The following is a 17,826-nucleotide window of genomic DNA, read 5'->3' on the forward strand; positions in this document are numbered from 1 at the left end:
CACATGCATTGCCCGACATTATTGATGTTCCTGAATCACACCCCAGAGTAACTTCTTCCATGTGCCCATCCTGTTCATGCCCTTCTCCCTCTTCCTTAAGCCTCTGTGCCAAAGCTTGCATCACTCTTTAAGTCTCACTTACTTTTCACTTATCTTTTCTCTATGCCATGCACCAAGTCACACTGCCACCCAAAGCCAACTTGCCACTTCAGCAGAAAAGCAAGACGTACAGACCTCCAAAAAATTCACATCAACAGTACTCTACAGAAAATTAGATCTTTCTAAGCAAATATCACTGAAGTCTCAAGTGATCCTGCCCATTGCAAACATCAATGTGCTGTTCCATATTACGGAGTATTTTATCTGAGTATATCATATGGAAAATAACTGAGTTAATCAGAGAGACACAGAAAAAGATACTCAATAAGAGGACCATTAAATGCCTTTATGTTTGCTAGGTGACAAGGTAAAGAAGAGGTACAATGGTAAGCACCATACCCATCAGATCTGTCATTTTAACACTGAATCCAAGAATTCAAACACACAAGTAATAACAGTGTACCTTTATTTTTAAATGTGCACTGCACTGATGCAGTAGATACAACGCCAGCAGTCTTCTCTTTGCACAAACTACTATCAATCAAGTTTTTAATACTTAGATCACATTTCTAGGTGGAAGCAGCATTTAGTGCAAAGAATAAGAAAACCCTAATGTTAAACATATCGTGGGAACTGTTTGCATACATACTGCAGCAGTCATGGCTATTTCCCAACTGGCCTTAACATGGAAAACTAATCAGCCATAGCAGTTCGCATTTGAAAATTCTAACACAAAGGTTTGTCTTCCTTTTTAAAAAAAAAAAATCTACACTACAGCAACAAATAAATAAAGACTGACAGTGTGTAGATATTTGCTCAGAATCAGTTCAGCAACTTAAAAAAATATAATGTTCGGTGTTTGCTGAACTGCTTTATACTCCATCTATCACTTTAAAAAACCTACATTAAAAAAGTTTAAAGGAAAAAAAATAATTCCTCCAACTCTTTATACTGTATCAGTTGAAAAGGAAAGATCTGCAAGCACTGCTGCCTCTCACCTATCAGTATGTAATTCAGGTCCCCTGGTCATTCCGGGAACTGGTTACAAAACACCACTGCACACCCAATATCTGTGTGCTCAGTCTTGTGCAGCGATACTAATGAAAAGTGCTAGCCTTGATACCGCAAGCCAGCAAGCATATTAAGTCGTATTTCAGTTCACAAGTTTCTTTGCTAAAAAACAACCACCCCCACTTGTCGTGACTGATATCTAAATCTATCAAGCTCACTCAGTAACATATATACTGTAAGCCCTGTCCACAGTGAACATCTGTGTGCTTAATTTCACCTACACAAGTAATCACACTAAGAATCAATGGGAATACTCATGCTTGGAAAGTTGAGGATACATGTAACTTTACAGGACACCTGCATTCATTTGCAGCTACACAACATACTGATTGCAGTCCTGTATCATAAATGAAGCGTAACTACTACGTTACAGGCAATAATATCAAGGTATTTTCTGGGATGTATACAGAGCAAACAGACTTAGGGAAGTGCAAGACACTTTTTCTCTCCTGCCTCTGCTCTTTGTATTTAGGGATGCACAAGTTGTAGGCCATGGAAGAACTATGCTCCATGTATATTAAAGAATTAACATTAACTTCAATAATTTTAAACAGTAAGACTGAAGAATACTTCTACTATTGACTCCCCAAACTGAAAGCATTTTAACAGCACAATTATACATCAGTTGAAGAGCAAATTTTGTAAGCCTTCCAGTATCAGTTACATTCTATGTAGGATATCACTTAAATTCTACATAGGATACTCAGATTTCATAAAGAGTTTATATATGTGGGACACAGTAAAATTATTCTTTTTGTATGATTGAGAACATAGATCTTTGGAGTGGTTTTGTTTTGTTTTCATTAACAGTATCAGGGCAGGGGAATCTGCTGCCTCCAACAGAACTAAGAAAATGTTGATACTAGGTGTTAAAGGAAAAAACATCATTACTGTTCAGGGTTAGTGTACAGGGAGATAGTGCACTTTTTATTCTGTCTTGGAAACGTACAGAAATGCACATAATGGTTATACCCTTCCTACCTCCTTTTAAGTGGGATAGTTTTAAACACTGAAAGCAAAGATTTAGGCAATACATAGCACATTCTTACAAAAATATAAACTTTTCAGACAACATGAGAAACAGTTAAAGAACAATGCTTTATCTTTCAGAACAAAACTACAATACAACCTAGCTTCCACTGATGTTTACACGGCAAGTGAATCTAATCCAGCAAGAGCCCCACACAACATGGTCAATCTGTGGCAATATGACCAGGATTTACCCTACTGAAGTATACATACCTGCCTCGATATTCAACACTGGTGCACATGAATCGAAAACACACCCACGTTTCTTTGCCCTCTAAAGAAATCTTTCCGTCACGAACCTAGTGCTTCCCATAAGGTTGAGGACTGTACACCCACAAGAACCTCATTACAGTCAATTTCTTACACTGCTGGGATAGAAAACCAGCTTTAATTCTCATGCTGATAAGAGTTCAAAGTGCCTCTATAACGTACTGTTAAATCTGTATCAAAATCCAAATAATCAATATGGCAGCAGCTAAAGAATTGTGAGGTGAAAGGTCAGAGATTACAGCAATTATGAATAAAACTAGAGTAAATGAATAAAATTTAAGACCAGCTTTCTTCCCTTTGCAATGAAAGATTAGAGATTTCCTTTCAGAAGATTTTTTCCCCTTTTTTTTTTGTTATACCCTTCTCTATATGGAAGCACTGTGGTGTTCATTTACAAAAAACAAAACATGAAACACCCTCCAGCCTTAAAAAGCACCATAGATAAAAATCTGGCGAAAAAACAAAAAACCCAAAACAAACTCCATGGACCACCCTTCAGGGATGAAATGCTAAAGATGTCTTTTTTAATCAATCAGTTTGTGAAGATCTACAAAAAAATAAAAAGGATCACATTCTAAAGGTTCAGTGCATTCAGCAGCTCTTAGTTTTGCTGCTTATTCATCTTTAAGTTGACTTTCAAAAATAACACCCTAGCTCATCAAAATATACATTTTCCATTTGCTTTTAAATTAAAATAATAATAAAAAACATTTAAAGAATTCACAATCAATAGCATGACTAAGTTTCAGGATCATCTACAGCATATAATTTAAAGGTTCAAGATGCCAATATGCAGCATGTGGTAGGCCTATATGCTCCATGCAGCATGTACACTTATGATAATCTTGAATAATCTTGATGTTCAAATATCAGTTTGTTTCTTCCAAATAGTGTAGAACACCCATCTGAAGAAAATAAGCAGTTAAGGAAAACACAATGTTTGTACTACATCACTAAAAATAAATTAGTTCTTTTCACTTATTTCAATTCTGAAGACTTCTGGCAGCTCAGAATGATGATGTAGGTAACACTCTCAAAAGTAATGCCTCCCTGGATCTTCTTTTTGACTCAGCAGTTCAAAAGAGCATCCCATTTCCACTGACACTGAAATCCTTTGCAAACACATGTTTTTTAATTCCTGCTGCAGATTTCCAGGTGGTGCATTTTTTTGCATTGCAACTACTGAACAAACTACAGAAGTACTTTGGGAAGAGTGATCAAAACTTCAATCGGGAGTACACCAAGTTGGGATCCCCCTTGGTCATCTTCTCAATTGTAAAGTAGCAAGCTTGAATAGGAAACAGATATCCAGCTATTTGATTTGTCCCTAATGCAGACATAATCAGACAGAAAATTAATACAGAGACGTTCAGTAGCTGAACACGAGATGCCCAGGTACCTTACTAGGCAAAGATGTAAATGCCTACTACCTCAGCAGGGGTTCTGTTGAAGACTCGCTGAACAGATGTACTTAAGTTTTGCCTATGCTTTTCTCTGAAAGCTTCTGTGGTATTTGCCTTAGGCACCTAAATATTTCAGAAAGAGACTTACGTTGCCCAGACTGAGCTAGAAGCAAACACAGAGCAACTGGCAGCTGTATCAGTGCTCTTTGCTGCTCCTCTGGGGGAAGATGGACCCAAGCTCAGCAGTCATACAGAAGCTACGCTCAAACCACAGCTCTCCAAGTTACTCCTGGCAGGACAGACAACTGATCCTCAAAAACTCTTTTGCTATGCTGGGCACATGAGAGAGGTCAGAGCTACATAATTCTACCTGCTTCCAGAGAAGCAGACAGGAGAGCAAGACATGAACGTCACCTTTTTAAGAGTTACAGCAACAACTGCAGAGTAAGGCATAGATTTCTGGGATTTATAACTTAGTAAAAACACAGATATATGTTCTTTGTTTACACAGTAAGGTCACACATGCTCCAGATAGGAGCCTCCCATGTTCACCATAAGGTCCTGGTGGAGACCTCGGGCATACACTTTCCTTAAAGTAGAGAGCTGGCTTTTATGTCAACAGCTACTTGAATTTCATGACCCCCACAGCAACACTGCTAAACACCAGAATTTCAAGTAGCAACTACACAGAATAACAATTCTTGAAGTAGGCAAAACAAATAACTAAGTGATAAGACAGCTTAGCACTCTGGCTACATTCAGGTACTCACACAGGTACCTTTTGGTCAGATTAAAAAAAAAATTAACATTTAGGAAGTGAAAAGATTTGATCAATATCTCAAGAGATTTCAGGCACTTAGATGAAAATCACAAATGAGTCATTCTTCAGAAAGAAATAACCCCCTAATCTTTGATTACTTGTCACAACTCTATTGTGAATTATCACATCTCAGTCATCTGTGAAACAGCATTTAGATATAACATTATATTCAGATACATACTCCTACTCGGAGAGCTCTCATTTTCAAGAAAGGCAATAGACCTTTACTTGCATTTCAGGTGTATGTTATTCAAACTCCACAGCCAAATTAGAAGTTAATTTGGGTTAATCTGAAGCCATCAAGATGACTTCTCCTTTAACATTCCTGTACTTATACTATTACACCATTGTTAATCCATTCAGAAAAAGCAAACTAATAAAGCTTGCCTCATTTCTCTAATAACTGTTCATTTTCAAGCTCTGTTATACCTATTTAATGGCCAGTTCTAATAAATTTATTGCTAGAAGTATTTTATATCTGTTAACTCACTAGAAACATTTACATTTATTTTTCAAAGGAAAGAAGCAGCCTTTGCTAATCAACTCATTTAGAAGTATTCTGCATACTTCCAAATAAACAATAAGCATTTAGAAGACTTTCTGCGGACACATACTTCAAATCACATGTTGCATTAAGGCCTAGCAGTTATAAAGGCAAAAATAACTAGTTTCTCTGAAACTGTAAGCTACAAGGGCAGGTTATCTTCAGATCCTCTTTCACTCTTTCATTTTTGTCTTTGAAACGTTAAGATCCTATCAGAGTTACTGAAGAGCTGACGATGAGACACAGGGGAGCTTGTTACAGTCAGTATGAAGTCCAGAACAGCAGGCCAGAGCATTAAACAGTATCAAGATTAGAGACAGAGAAGGTAGGCAAACCAAACACACAGAAGAGAAGAAAGGCTGTGGCAGAGTTTCACATACTTAACATATTATGAATAAGCAGATCCTGGAAAGGTCTCTTCTGTAAAAAGAGGGACAGTCACAGCAGGCATTACCCTACAAAGACATTTCCTGGGAGACCACACAAAAAGTGATAAACACTCAAGGCAAATGGAGCCAGCAGAACCACTCTAGAGCAAATCAAAATGCCCCTCTGGAGCTAATGGCTTGAAGCAGAAACTTCTAGCTCCTTGTGTAACTTGCACACAACCGACAAAATGAAGAAATTCTGAAGGACTGTTTTCAGGAATGGGATGTTGCTCAGAAATGTGTATAGCCCTCCACTTGGAACACTTTTTTTCCAGTAACACTAACTAATAATGATAGGAACCACTTTTTTTCCCATTAAAAACCCAATATGAGCTGTATGTTCAAGAATAGATCTATCAGAGCATATTAAAGGTCTGGATCATGCTAATCTGTACGAAGTTAGTCTGGGATGTTTTGTGAAAGAAGAAAAATAAGATACAGCCCTGCCAGAACTCCCAGTCAACATTACCCTCATCATACACAGTTTATTCTACATGGCATAAACAATATACTTGGAAACACTCAAAAACATTAGAACATAGCCTGATATTGAAAGGTGCTGATCATCTCACCAGCTGTGAATTTATGGCACCTTTAAAAAAACAATTCCTGCAATTGTCCTTAAAATAAAACTGCAGCAGTTTGTTTATTATGAGAAAACATTAATAGTGTTTAAATTAGAGCTGCCTTCTTGTACTTGAGTTCATTACCTCCAAGCAATCTAGGCTTGCTTGATTTATTAATACATACTCTCCACTCTTTTTCAGTCTTTAAGGATACAATTCCATGTAGGAGGGAACGCACACAGTTTCTTTCGAAAACTCCACAGGACAATAAAGCCTGCTAAGCTGTTCTTCATACAGAGTCAAGGCATCAGTCAGATTGATACAGTTTCCCTGAAGAAAAAAAAGAAGTCCCAGTTACAATCAAACAAGCAAGCAAAACTGAAGATGAATATGTAAGTTTTGACATTAATGCAAGGCTGCCACATACTTCAGAACCAGATACATGCTGGTTTTAATATTTAATGTTTACAAGGCAAATACTGAACAGCTTGTCTTCATTGTGCCCACAGCAAACAACAATTTGTATCTTTTCAAGAAAGGGTAAGTGGGGGGTGGCAGGGTATCTACTCATTAGCAGAAGCAACCACTACATTAGAGCTTTCAGTTAAAACAGACCATGTGTTGTTTACCTATAACGTCTACTCAATAACCATTTTCTTTATGATTGCTTAAATATATTAGTAAGGAGTATTACAACATCCAGATTTTCTCAATTATTTAACATTGCCTAGGTCTTACAGTGCTTAAACGCACTATAAAAACCCCTATAACCTATTCATTTTAAACATTCTTGCACTGAGCAATATGACAAAATAAATCAGATTATACAGAAGTTCTGTGGCTGCAGGCTACATTGTCTTGAGTTTGTGTATCATGTTTCTGAAGAAGTGATTCCTATGACACTTTTCTTGGAGCCACGTCTTATCTAAGAATATGAATAGTATCCTTTTCTGAACAAAATAAAAATCAGTGCTTAGATTACAAATGGTGAGGAATTTACAAAAAAACCCAACCAACACAAACCCAACAACAAACAACTCCTAAGCACAAGCACAACCTTGTCCAAAATGAAGTATTAACAACCAGAAGCTACTGCAGCACATAACTGAGATGCCCACATAGAGAAAGCTCTAAACAGAAAAGTGACTATCTGTAACAGGTTTGAAGATTGAGCAACAGTGAGCCTACAGAACACCAGACTGAACAAACTACCCAAAGCAGTAAGTCAGGTTGTGTAAGTTTAATAAAGGTTCTTGTCAAGTTTCTTGCCTTTCTTGCCTACGTAACTAAGTAAACTAGCTGATACTTTACAACCTTAATTACAATGATCTTAAGAGCGTGGCAAATGCAGGTTATTTGGACACTAACTTAAAATGGAATAAAGCTGAATATAGTCATCATTGCATGGTCTATAAACTACTCAGCTTTAGTTTTCCAGGTATGAGACACGGAATAAAGACTCGCCAAATACGAACATACTGTTGCTGTGGCACAGCACAAAGACATTCTGCAGTTCTCATCAAGAGGGAGAAAATATTAATGGTCCTTGGCAAACTGACAGCCAGATGAATTGATATGTGGTCTTCTACCTCCACCACTTTCACGAGGAACCTTCAGCTCAACCTATAGGCCCCAGACATGATACCCAAGAATGCTGCACACTATACACAAGCAGAAAGTTATATGATGACAGTGCGTCTACCCTGACCACGCAGCACGTGCGTATCTGGTCATACGTGGGGCACGATGCAACATCTTCCGGAGACGTGTCCCCATCCTTCCCTAACGGTTGGGTTTACTAGCTTACAGTATGAATGCTTTTTACCTTAACCTAGAACAAAGCCTACTTTTCTTTCTCTGATTTCTAGTCAGTACAAACAGAAGCATTAACTAGCATTTCTCCAGTTACTTTCAACATAAATCCCACCTTTCCCACACATTTTACCAATTCTAGTGGAGAAACAACATTTACTACAGAACATTAAGAGACAGAGAACAAAAAAAGGGAACTTTCATGTTAACGAATACACAGTTCCTAGTAACCTAGTGTACAAGCCAAAGTCCCACAAAATGATGGCAAAAGACCCAAGACACAGAAGTTTGCTGTTTCTCAAATCACAAGAACATTAGTCTCAATGATACGACAATATAAAAAAAAAAAAAAAAATAAGGGAAGGGACAGTCATTTACTAGTACAGCCAGCTTCCTGGTTTCTAGATTATTCTTTCTGTTCATGACTGGACAGGCCAAAAGCCTTCCATGCATATGCACTTTGACCAGAGTACTGATTTTGACCTTTTAAAGCCCTGAACTTTGCGAGAAAGACAAAAAGAAAGCCTGAAGCAACAGGCTCCACCTGTGGAATGGCAGTATCTTTCCTCTGCTCATAACGTCTTCTGGAAATGTTTGCGCGCACACACATGATTTTGAGTATTTTTTTCCAATTACTGAATAAGTTATCTTGTTCCTTCCTGCCCTTAGATAATGTGCATAGTTCAACATTTGACTGAAAGAATGTGAATGGTTCAAATAATAATAAAAAAAGAGCTAGATCTAATTAAAAACTATAGCTCTTACAGTCACAGCTTATTCAGTATTTTAAAACCCCTAACTTCAAATAAAGGTCAACTGCTACGAAGCTCCAGGAACAAAGGACATATTCAACACTCCCAAAATGTCTACCTACATCTCACACGTGTGCATTCCCTCTGCTAACACATTTTGAATCCTCTAACTCCAAGATAATGGTCTTTAAGAAAGCCACATTTTACTGTTTAACTTGTGCTTTTTGGTACTCCAAATGGCCTTAAAATAACTAAGTGCACACAGACACAACTGGAAGTTTATTTTCACAAAGCAAGGAACCAAGATGAGCTGACAAATACTACCTGTGTTCTTCAAAACCACGTACAACGCACAGAGGGCCAAAACAAGTAGCGATCTTACTTGGAATCAGTATGTCTGAACGGCTCCATCTACATTGCTTTTTCCATGTAATAACATCAAATAATAACTGGAAATGAAGTTTATAATGCGCATTCTGACTCTGGGATTTAAACTATTTGTTCTACTTTTTTATTGGTATGAAATTTTTTTTCCACAATGCATTTAAAAAAAAATTGTATTGAGAAGAGGCTTTATCCTACTGTTCATCTGTATTTTTTTCCACATGCTCAATGAACTTTTTGCATTGTGCTGAAGTTTTTACGAGTGGAAAGAAAACCGCAACTTAAAAAAATCCTATACACAGCATCTTTTAAAAAAATTGTATTATTGAAATCCCTCTTTCAAAAGAATTTGCATAAAACAAATGTTTGATTATCATTTTGATCATATTCCACAAACAAATATGTACTTGTTTTTTTGCTAAAGGAACATGGCATGCTTTACATTGACTTTATCATATTTGGGTTTGGGCATCAGAAAACAAGCGAGGTTTGTAAAAAGGTAGGAGATGGACACTGAGCATAACTGCACAAAGAACAACAGTGAACAGACTACCGTAGTACTAGTTTAGTAACCTGTTATTATCCAGGGGACTGTAGCAGTTATTTGGTTCAGCTGTCCTTTACCAAACATATAATTTTGTTTCAACATCAGACTGAACGCAAAAGAACACTAAAAAACAATCTGTGTATGTAATCTGAGTCATAAATAGAAGAACGCTGCTAGGTAATTTATGGAGCTATGTCCACTATTATGGACAACATTTATTAAGATACCCAATGAGATGAAAGTATCTACAGTTTCCCACTCTGTTGCTGCAGTATTTCATCCTTTCTCCCTTCTCCAGCAGACAAATCACTGCAGACAGTGTAGAAAACAAATTACAGGAACAATGAACATGCCAGGAAGCAATTTTTACTTTTCAAACCCACAGCTCACCCGTCTCCAAATCAAGACCTTACCTAAAGTTTCAGACATCCCACCTGGCTGTTCATTTACCTCTCTGTCTAGAGACACACCACAGGGTTTTACAGTTCTGCACTGTTAGAATTTTTTTTGTAATTATTTGGTTTTCCTCAGCCAAAAGCTAAGAATTCAAAAAATGAAATCTACACAACTTAGATGAGCTTATTTTAATAGAAAGAAAATTTATTGGAAAGAAATCACTATTAACAACACCCTTCCGTAAGAAGTGACCAGCTTTATCAAATGCAACTACGGTGTTGATAATGATATCACACTTAGATGTTCTTGTATCACTGAAGATGACACAGGGAACCAAGCCCAGAATGCAATACCATGATTAGTCTAATAACCTGTGTTCATTTTACCTACCTCCACCCAATGAAAATACTTAAGTGGTAGAACAATGCAGACAATATTGGGCAGATAATAAATAAAAAAAATCCTTAAAAAAAGGTGTAAAAGAAGAACTTGTTTAAATTAACCTTGTAAATTCCAGTTAACTTTACCCACCTACAAAGGGGACGTGTCCACCAACTGGTTTTAGGCTGAGTTTAGGCCACTATGCTTCCTCCAACCTTAAAAGTAAATAGTAACTTGAAAGCAGATGGAAGGGTCCCCTTCCATATTTGCCTGTTTCTTACACGTCACTCTTGCATGTCTTATCCTACACGTCATTGCTACTGAACAGCTTTGTCTGTGACAGCAGAGGTTTAATTTTGAATTTTAATTTAACATGGCTTTCTATTTTTATTTTGTAATGATAAGTGCCAGAGTTGAACATGGCTAAAGTCGGTTTATTCTTCACTTCAGAGTGATTAAGAAGCAACGAGCTGCATGGATCATGAAACACTTAGCAAAGCTAGGTTTGAGTTTTGGATGACAGGGATGGCTTAAGGAGATAACGGAGGCAAACCTGACCAAAGGTATCTCCACTGGCCAAACAATCAATTAACTTAAAAGTGAACTCAGTAACACAAGGAAATGAAGTGTCTATCCCTTAAAGACTCCCAAACTGCCAAGAAATCATACAGGCTCACACATGGACGTTTATTTGCTCTTCCAGTCTCCGCTGACATTGCAGTCAAGGAGAGCCCTGCTCCCTCTTTGGAAGTGCTAATTAGAAAACCCACGCAGCAGCCAAAAAAAGGAGTGTAACTATGGAGCAACATCACGGTGGCCTGGACATTTTGAGGGCAGGGCCACACTGTATTAGAGTGCAGCCAGGAAGCAACAGCTTGGTGAAGGCCTGAATGTGTGTGTGGGAGACAGTTGATCCCTTCTTGCACCAGTGGTTAGTGCTGTTTACTGGAACCCAAACCCATGAGTAGTCCGAGATGGTTTCTACCCTGCCCGGGTGGGATGACCCAGACTAGGAAGGAGCAAATTCCTGTTCAGAGATATTTTTAAAGGTTCCACTTCATAAACAGGTTGATAATGACAGCCTGCTCAACCTCAAAGGATCAGATCAGCAGAGCAAAAACTTAGCACAGAAAAAGGTATTTTCCTAGCTACACATAACCCACTGAGTGAGGCAACCTTGCAATCAGTCTCTGCATCTCAAAGAGCATAGTTTCACAGCTGTTGGGACAATCCTCACATGCTACTTGGAAGGTGCAAGGTGGTGAGGGTTCAAAAAAAACATACATACCAGACTAGTACCTACACGTACATGTACACATACTCCAATGAAGTTGAAAAAAAATCACTTGGGCAATCTAAAAAACAAACTGGCTTTTAGAAGGTCCAATAGCATAAGAACACTTAACACATTCAGAAACGAGTCACTGGGAAGGTCCATTAGAGGCAAAACTGGACCTTGGGATATGTCAAGTTCTTACATCCTCACTGACTCCCACTTTTCTCCCCTTTGAAGGCTGGGAACCTGCATCTGTAACTGGCACCCCTTGGAGGAGGCAACACTGCACACCTCAAAGACCCAGACCCATGCTACATGACTAAACACTTCAAAGCACCAGCTTCAGAAGAAGGAAGAACAGAAATACAGCAAGCCACGTGACCCTTAAGCATCAGAGTAGTGGAATTACATTCACCAGTAAGTTTTTGTGAACATGCCCTAAGTCTTAAGCTTACAGATAGAGCTGCAGGTTCTGCAGGCTAAAGGCCCTAATGCTCACCTCTCTGCCCAGGTCCTATGTAGGCTGCAAGACTTTTAATACAGATGATGTAGCTAAAAAACCAAGGACATTAAAAGCAAGGCTGCTACTCACACCACTGAGTTTCTGTTCTCATTGTGATTGCTATTATGGACGCATAGTACAAGTATGGAGGTGTGTCCGTCCGTCTGATCCCACATTTACTTAAGCACAGACTTGCAGCAGCAGTGAATGAGATCTGTAAACTGCCCTTTCTGTCTTTCCAGAGCCAAAATAAGCAAAAAGTCCCTCCTTCATCCTAAAACTGGCCACATATGTTCATGCATCCCTAGGAATGTGAAGTAGTAGTCTGAAAAACCTTTCACAGGCAGAATCTCTCTATAAATGTTAAACTGTTAGACAATATTAGTTACCAGCCTCCACCTAGTGGTGAAAGGATATTCTGCGTTAGCATTTGGAGATGGCTTTGAGGATCACCAGGGGATCTTGAGGGAACAAACAGGTGTGTCAGAGTAGCATGCCAAAAAAATAATTCTTTTTACAACCTCAGATAAGTTATATCTCGAGTTAGACTGCTCTAGACCTGTCTGCTGACAATTCATGTCCAAAACTTACGCAGAGCTCAATAAAGAGATGATGAGCATTTCCATTTATTTTTCCCAGCTGTGGCATTTAAAGTCAGGCAGCAATAGAGCATGTGAAAGACTGCCATTCTGTGAACAGAATTCCACTTTTGGGTAAAACATTTCTTGAGCATTAAAATAAACAGTATTCTAACAAGATGCACAAGGTAAGCCCTGCAAGCAGAACAATCAAGAGGGCAAGCTACAGAGAACAGAAGTTTCAAATATTATTAGTTCAGCATAATGCCAAAGCAGAAGCAACTATAGCTACTGGACAGCAGCCAACAGGATGACAACCCTTTTGCAGCATCTTTCCTGTGAGACATTTCCTCACCATAGGTAAAGGTCAGGCTCTAACAAATAGGTGGACATTCCCCCAGTTGCTTTTCTTGATGATATTTCATGTATTTTATGTTTTAGAGAACCAAAATGCAATTCAAAAAAGCCTGGCGGCTGAGAGGCACATCAAGTCCTGGGTTTTAAAAACTTAACTGTCCTAGAAGGCATGTGATTCCTTCAGCAAGCGAAGTACAGTCTGCTACCTAAGAAGCATCCTGGAAGTTGACAGTTGGAACAGAAGTAACTTAAATTTCCAACGTTAATACACAGAGCTAAAAATCCCTAGCATTTAAAAGCTAACACATCAGAACATTCAAAACCATTTATGAGTTCCCAACATGTGACTAAGCTCAGTCACCAAAGCTGGTAGCGGTCATGTTTGAACTTCTGTCCATAGTGTTAACCCAATCCTTTGGATATCCAGCTTCAACTAGTTTAATTCAAAACCCAATTTAAAGAAAGTTAAACAGCTGATTTTATTTAAAGCATCCCTAAAAGTCTGTTACTATGATCAGACTACTGAGTTTTCTGAGGGTTTTTGTTTTTAAATGAGGCCCAATTGGGAAGAGGGAGCAAGGACAATCAAATGGCCTGGGTAGTGTATCAGTAGATATAACAAAAGCTTTGATAGCTGTTTGTCCCTGTATTAGTTTTCCTTTTTTTCAACACCCTCAGGAAGACTAAGTTGCATAAAGTACACTGCTTCTTTACATGTGTACATATACTTTATGTACACATACATAAAGTATACTCCATTCCTTTCACTAGCTACCAGTTAGACACAAGTCCAAATTCAAGCCACTTACTCTGAAACCGATGCTGCAGTGTTTCACAACAGCTCTGAAACTGATGCTGCAGTGTTTCACAACAGCTTAAGCCTGCCAGGGCCAGTTCAGTATTGCTGTCCTTTCTTCCCATGCAAGCAGAGATGCTGGAGAGCTGAGTTACATCCTCCCATCAGGACAGGGCAGGCAGCAGGCCTGCACCAGTCTCAACCTCTATTGGTTTCAGCTGACAAAACCACCTCCCCATACCCTGGCTGCAGCACAGCGATCACTCCAGCTTTCAGTACAAGCTTCTTCCCAAAGTCCTTCTGCAAAGTCTGAAAAATATCTGTCCATAGACATACATACATTCTAATAAAGTCAGCTAGTCTCACTGTGTATGTTGCAAGTATGACAACTGCAGCACAAATGCTTGCTCTGTCCAGAAGATGTAGTGTCCTTTCAAAGTCTGTCATAAGTATTTCCACTATTAACAGAAAAGCTATCAAGATTTACAGTGATACAACCATGACTCATACCTTACATTTCAACCACAAGATAATTTATCTTCCACAGCATTTTAAAATAAAGCAGCATGCTAAAGTTGCCAAAGCCCTCATTCTATGAGTTTTGGGCAGGTTTACAAATAAGTGCCATTTTACAGTAAACCAGTTCCTTTACACACATCAGAAACTCCACACTGATAGGAACAGAGTTCAAATGCATAATTTTACCTAGGTTATTTCAGAATTTAAGATTATTTCAAAATGCTGTACTTAAGAGACTCCACACATCAGAAGACCAGTTAAAGGTATGCACATGACAAAAGAAATACAGTTTCAGAGACTTACACTTCACTCAACTATCTGCTTGATCTTGTCACATTTTGTACAATTGCACACAGCTTTGTGGCACTCTGAATGCAGGATTACATACAGAAAGCATCTTCAGATGAAAGCTGTATGACAACTATATTATCCATGAGGTGGCTATACTGTAGCAAATATAAAACCCTTAAATTACTTTTTTATTTTAAACAGCGTTGCATTAAAAGCTTCATACACAAGGACAAAGTCTTATTTATGACTATATAAAGTACTCTGCAAAGTGCCAAGCATTGTAACATATTCAAATGTTCAGTATCTGTTTTGCAGAAGCCAAACCGGTGACTTGGGTTAGCAGTCATATCAAGCAAAGAGAGGGTATTTACTCCCTAATGACTAATTTTCTCTTCCCACTGCACCTATGTCAAATTCTTACGCCTTTATGAATAACAAATTTTCATGTCTTACACTCTACAAACCAGAGACGTTAGCTTAAAATACATATATCTGTTTATAAAGTACATCTGTTCTGCTTTTCCAAGAATTGCTTACTGCTAAAATACCCCGTAGTATGCCCAGCCAGTTCTTGAAATTATGCTTTTAAATTCAAAGACAGAAGCACTGCAAATCCAGCTGAAATAATGAGAAAAGACAAGTCTATTCACAAAGCCCACATTTCGTGCAAAAATCCCTACTGAGTCATTAAAAGGAAAAAACTAGCTTGCTAGTAGATTTTTAGTTAGTTGGTTCGGTTTTGCTCCCTTCCTTTAACCTGAAAAATGCAGATTACAATACATATACGGCAATACTTTTTTTTACATCCAGGTATCATACCTGTGTGAAGTACTTTCCATCTTGTTTCAGGACTTTCATTGAGAGGTCAAGAATCAACCGCAGAAATTCCCATGTGGAATCTGCATATAGAGCATGATTTAAAAACAGAACGGCACATTACTGACTTGTGCAGTTTTAAGTTTCCAAGACTTGCAACATATCTACTGTTTAAAAAGTATAGCAATCCTATACCTTCAAAAAACAAGCAAAAAACAAGATAAAAACAAGTAAAATGCCCACACAGTTCATACACAATGGCATTGATGGTGGAAGTATCTCTGTTTTCCTTCACAATTAATTTTCCAGACTGTTCCAAGAAAATGTAGAGTGGGGTAAAATTTACTGGAGTGTGAACTCCCCACATACTTTCTCAAGAATTACTTGAGTTCATATTATTCTGGAATAAGGGGACAGTTTAAAAAGTCCTAGGTGCTTGCCAATTTTTTTTCTAACACTGAAGAAAAATTCAAGAACAGATGTGTTACTATCATTCTTTGCCTCTCAGATTTACTATTTAAAAGGCAATAATCAAAGTATTTTTGCTGCAAACTGCCAACTATTACACACCAAAGGGACAGAAACATGGAGAATCCTTGAAATCTAGGAAAATAAATTAGAAGATTAACCTTCTTCTGGAGATGTGGAGATTGGAACAGCTGTCAGATCGTTAATTACATAATCAAACATCCTTCCTTCTTTGGCATACCTCTTCAGTACGGGAATACAGTCTTCAATTAGAACCTATAAAAACAAAACACTGTAGCTAGTCCTCAGAATACCCCAGAACTGACCAGGTAGAAGGAACAAATGTAGATTCACAGAAATTAAGAGGGGAAAACCACAAAATTAAATGTGTGTTTAATTTTGGGCTCCATTTTCAATTTTTTGCATCATATAAAAAGGAGGAACAGTTGTAGGAATTATGGCAGTGACAGACACTACAGGAGTGGATTTCCTAGCTCTATCACTGATTGTTGTGTGACCACTGTTCTACCTACCAAATGGTAACAACAGTTAACCACCCCCCAACATAAGAGTAAAACAAGGTATTTGTATGAAGGGCCACTGACTTGTGCGAAGTAGCATGTGACTTCTCTTCATTTTTGCATGTTTTTAAGATCTCTGATACTAGTTTAGAAGTGTGAGCTAAAGAGGTTGAAATGAAAACAGAAAGAAAAGATGTCTAGTGAAGGTGTCAGATTATACCTGAGCTAGTTTTTAAACTCTTGTCAGATGCAGCTTATAAAGATCTTAACTACGGGGATACATGATTTTTTTTATTTTTTTTTAGATTTTTAATCTATTAGCAGTGAGAGGCAAGAGATTTTGCCTGCAAATTAAAGAATATTTTAAAATGTGTATTAAAAATTCAGATATTCTCAACAGTACAGGACAACTAACTTAACTACAAATTTCTTCTACCTTTTCATGCATTCAAGAAATATTTAACACTGCATCCTTACTGCTCCTTCCTCTTTTACTTGTAAGCTATGGTAATAAAGATTCTACTAGTTCACATTCCTTAAAAGCGATATATGATTATTTTTAAAAGAGTTTGAAGATGGAGAATTCAAGTATTTTGACACTAATATATACTTCCAATACATATCCCCACTGCCAGCTGTTAAAAACTAGAAGTGTCAAAGGAAAAAATCCTTCCCAAAATTAAGAAAAATCAGAAAGCTTTTCCCCAAAACTTTGCTATAGTCTTCCAGGCTAGGTGTAAATGTATTCGAAATATTACTTCTAATGAAAGAAAACCAAAAAGTTACCTGATAGCACTCTCCTTTCAGATTGTCTAAGACATCTCCGCATGTTTTACGCATGTATTTTTTACACCCGTCGATCACCATTTGGTCAATGTTTGAAGCTGGTTAAGGTGTTCTACAGTCCATAAATACAGATAACAGTTTCTATTTTTTCAGAAAGATTTTCAAAAAGGTAACATTCACAAAGGAACACAGTAAGACGTGTATTTTGGTGCACATATTACAATAGCCAACCTCATGTATTTGCCTCTAGATTCAGTCAGAGGTTTAGGAAGTGCTTCCCCCCTCCCCAAATCAGTATTTCCGGTACCTTTAGGTTACCGTTCCTGTGGAAGCTTGGAATGTGAGTAATACAGTGGTATATGCAAAAACCTCATAAAGCTAAACAAGGTTAAGACTTCAGCCTACATCTTTAAA

At 37.8% G+C, this 17,826-nt stretch overlaps 1 protein-coding gene across 1 annotated transcript in view; it reads right to left on the bottom strand.

The window, feature by feature from the left end:
- Positions 1-2,963: 2,963 nt before the first annotated feature.
- The window catches only part of SMS (spermine synthase), a 48,574-nt gene continuing 33,711 nt past the window's right edge, over positions 2,964-17,826 (bottom strand). The window contains exons 7-11 of the mRNA XM_040582532.1: positions 17,413-17,502; positions 16,267-16,381; positions 15,641-15,720; positions 6,445-6,560; positions 2,964-3,374 (exon numbers count right to left, since the gene is read on the bottom strand). Coding sequence (XP_040438466.1) covers positions 3,332-3,374; positions 6,445-6,560; positions 15,641-15,720; positions 16,267-16,381; positions 17,413-17,502 — 444 coding nt within the window. The 3' untranslated portion in view covers positions 2,964-3,331. The remainder of the gene's footprint in view (positions 3,375-6,444; positions 6,561-15,640; positions 15,721-16,266; positions 16,382-17,412; positions 17,503-17,826) is intronic.

Source organism: Falco naumanni, chromosome 2, assembly GCF_017639655.2.
Source record: "Falco naumanni isolate bFalNau1 chromosome 2, bFalNau1.pat, whole genome shotgun sequence".
Taxonomy (NCBI): Eukaryota; Metazoa; Chordata; class Aves; order Falconiformes; family Falconidae; genus Falco; species Falco naumanni.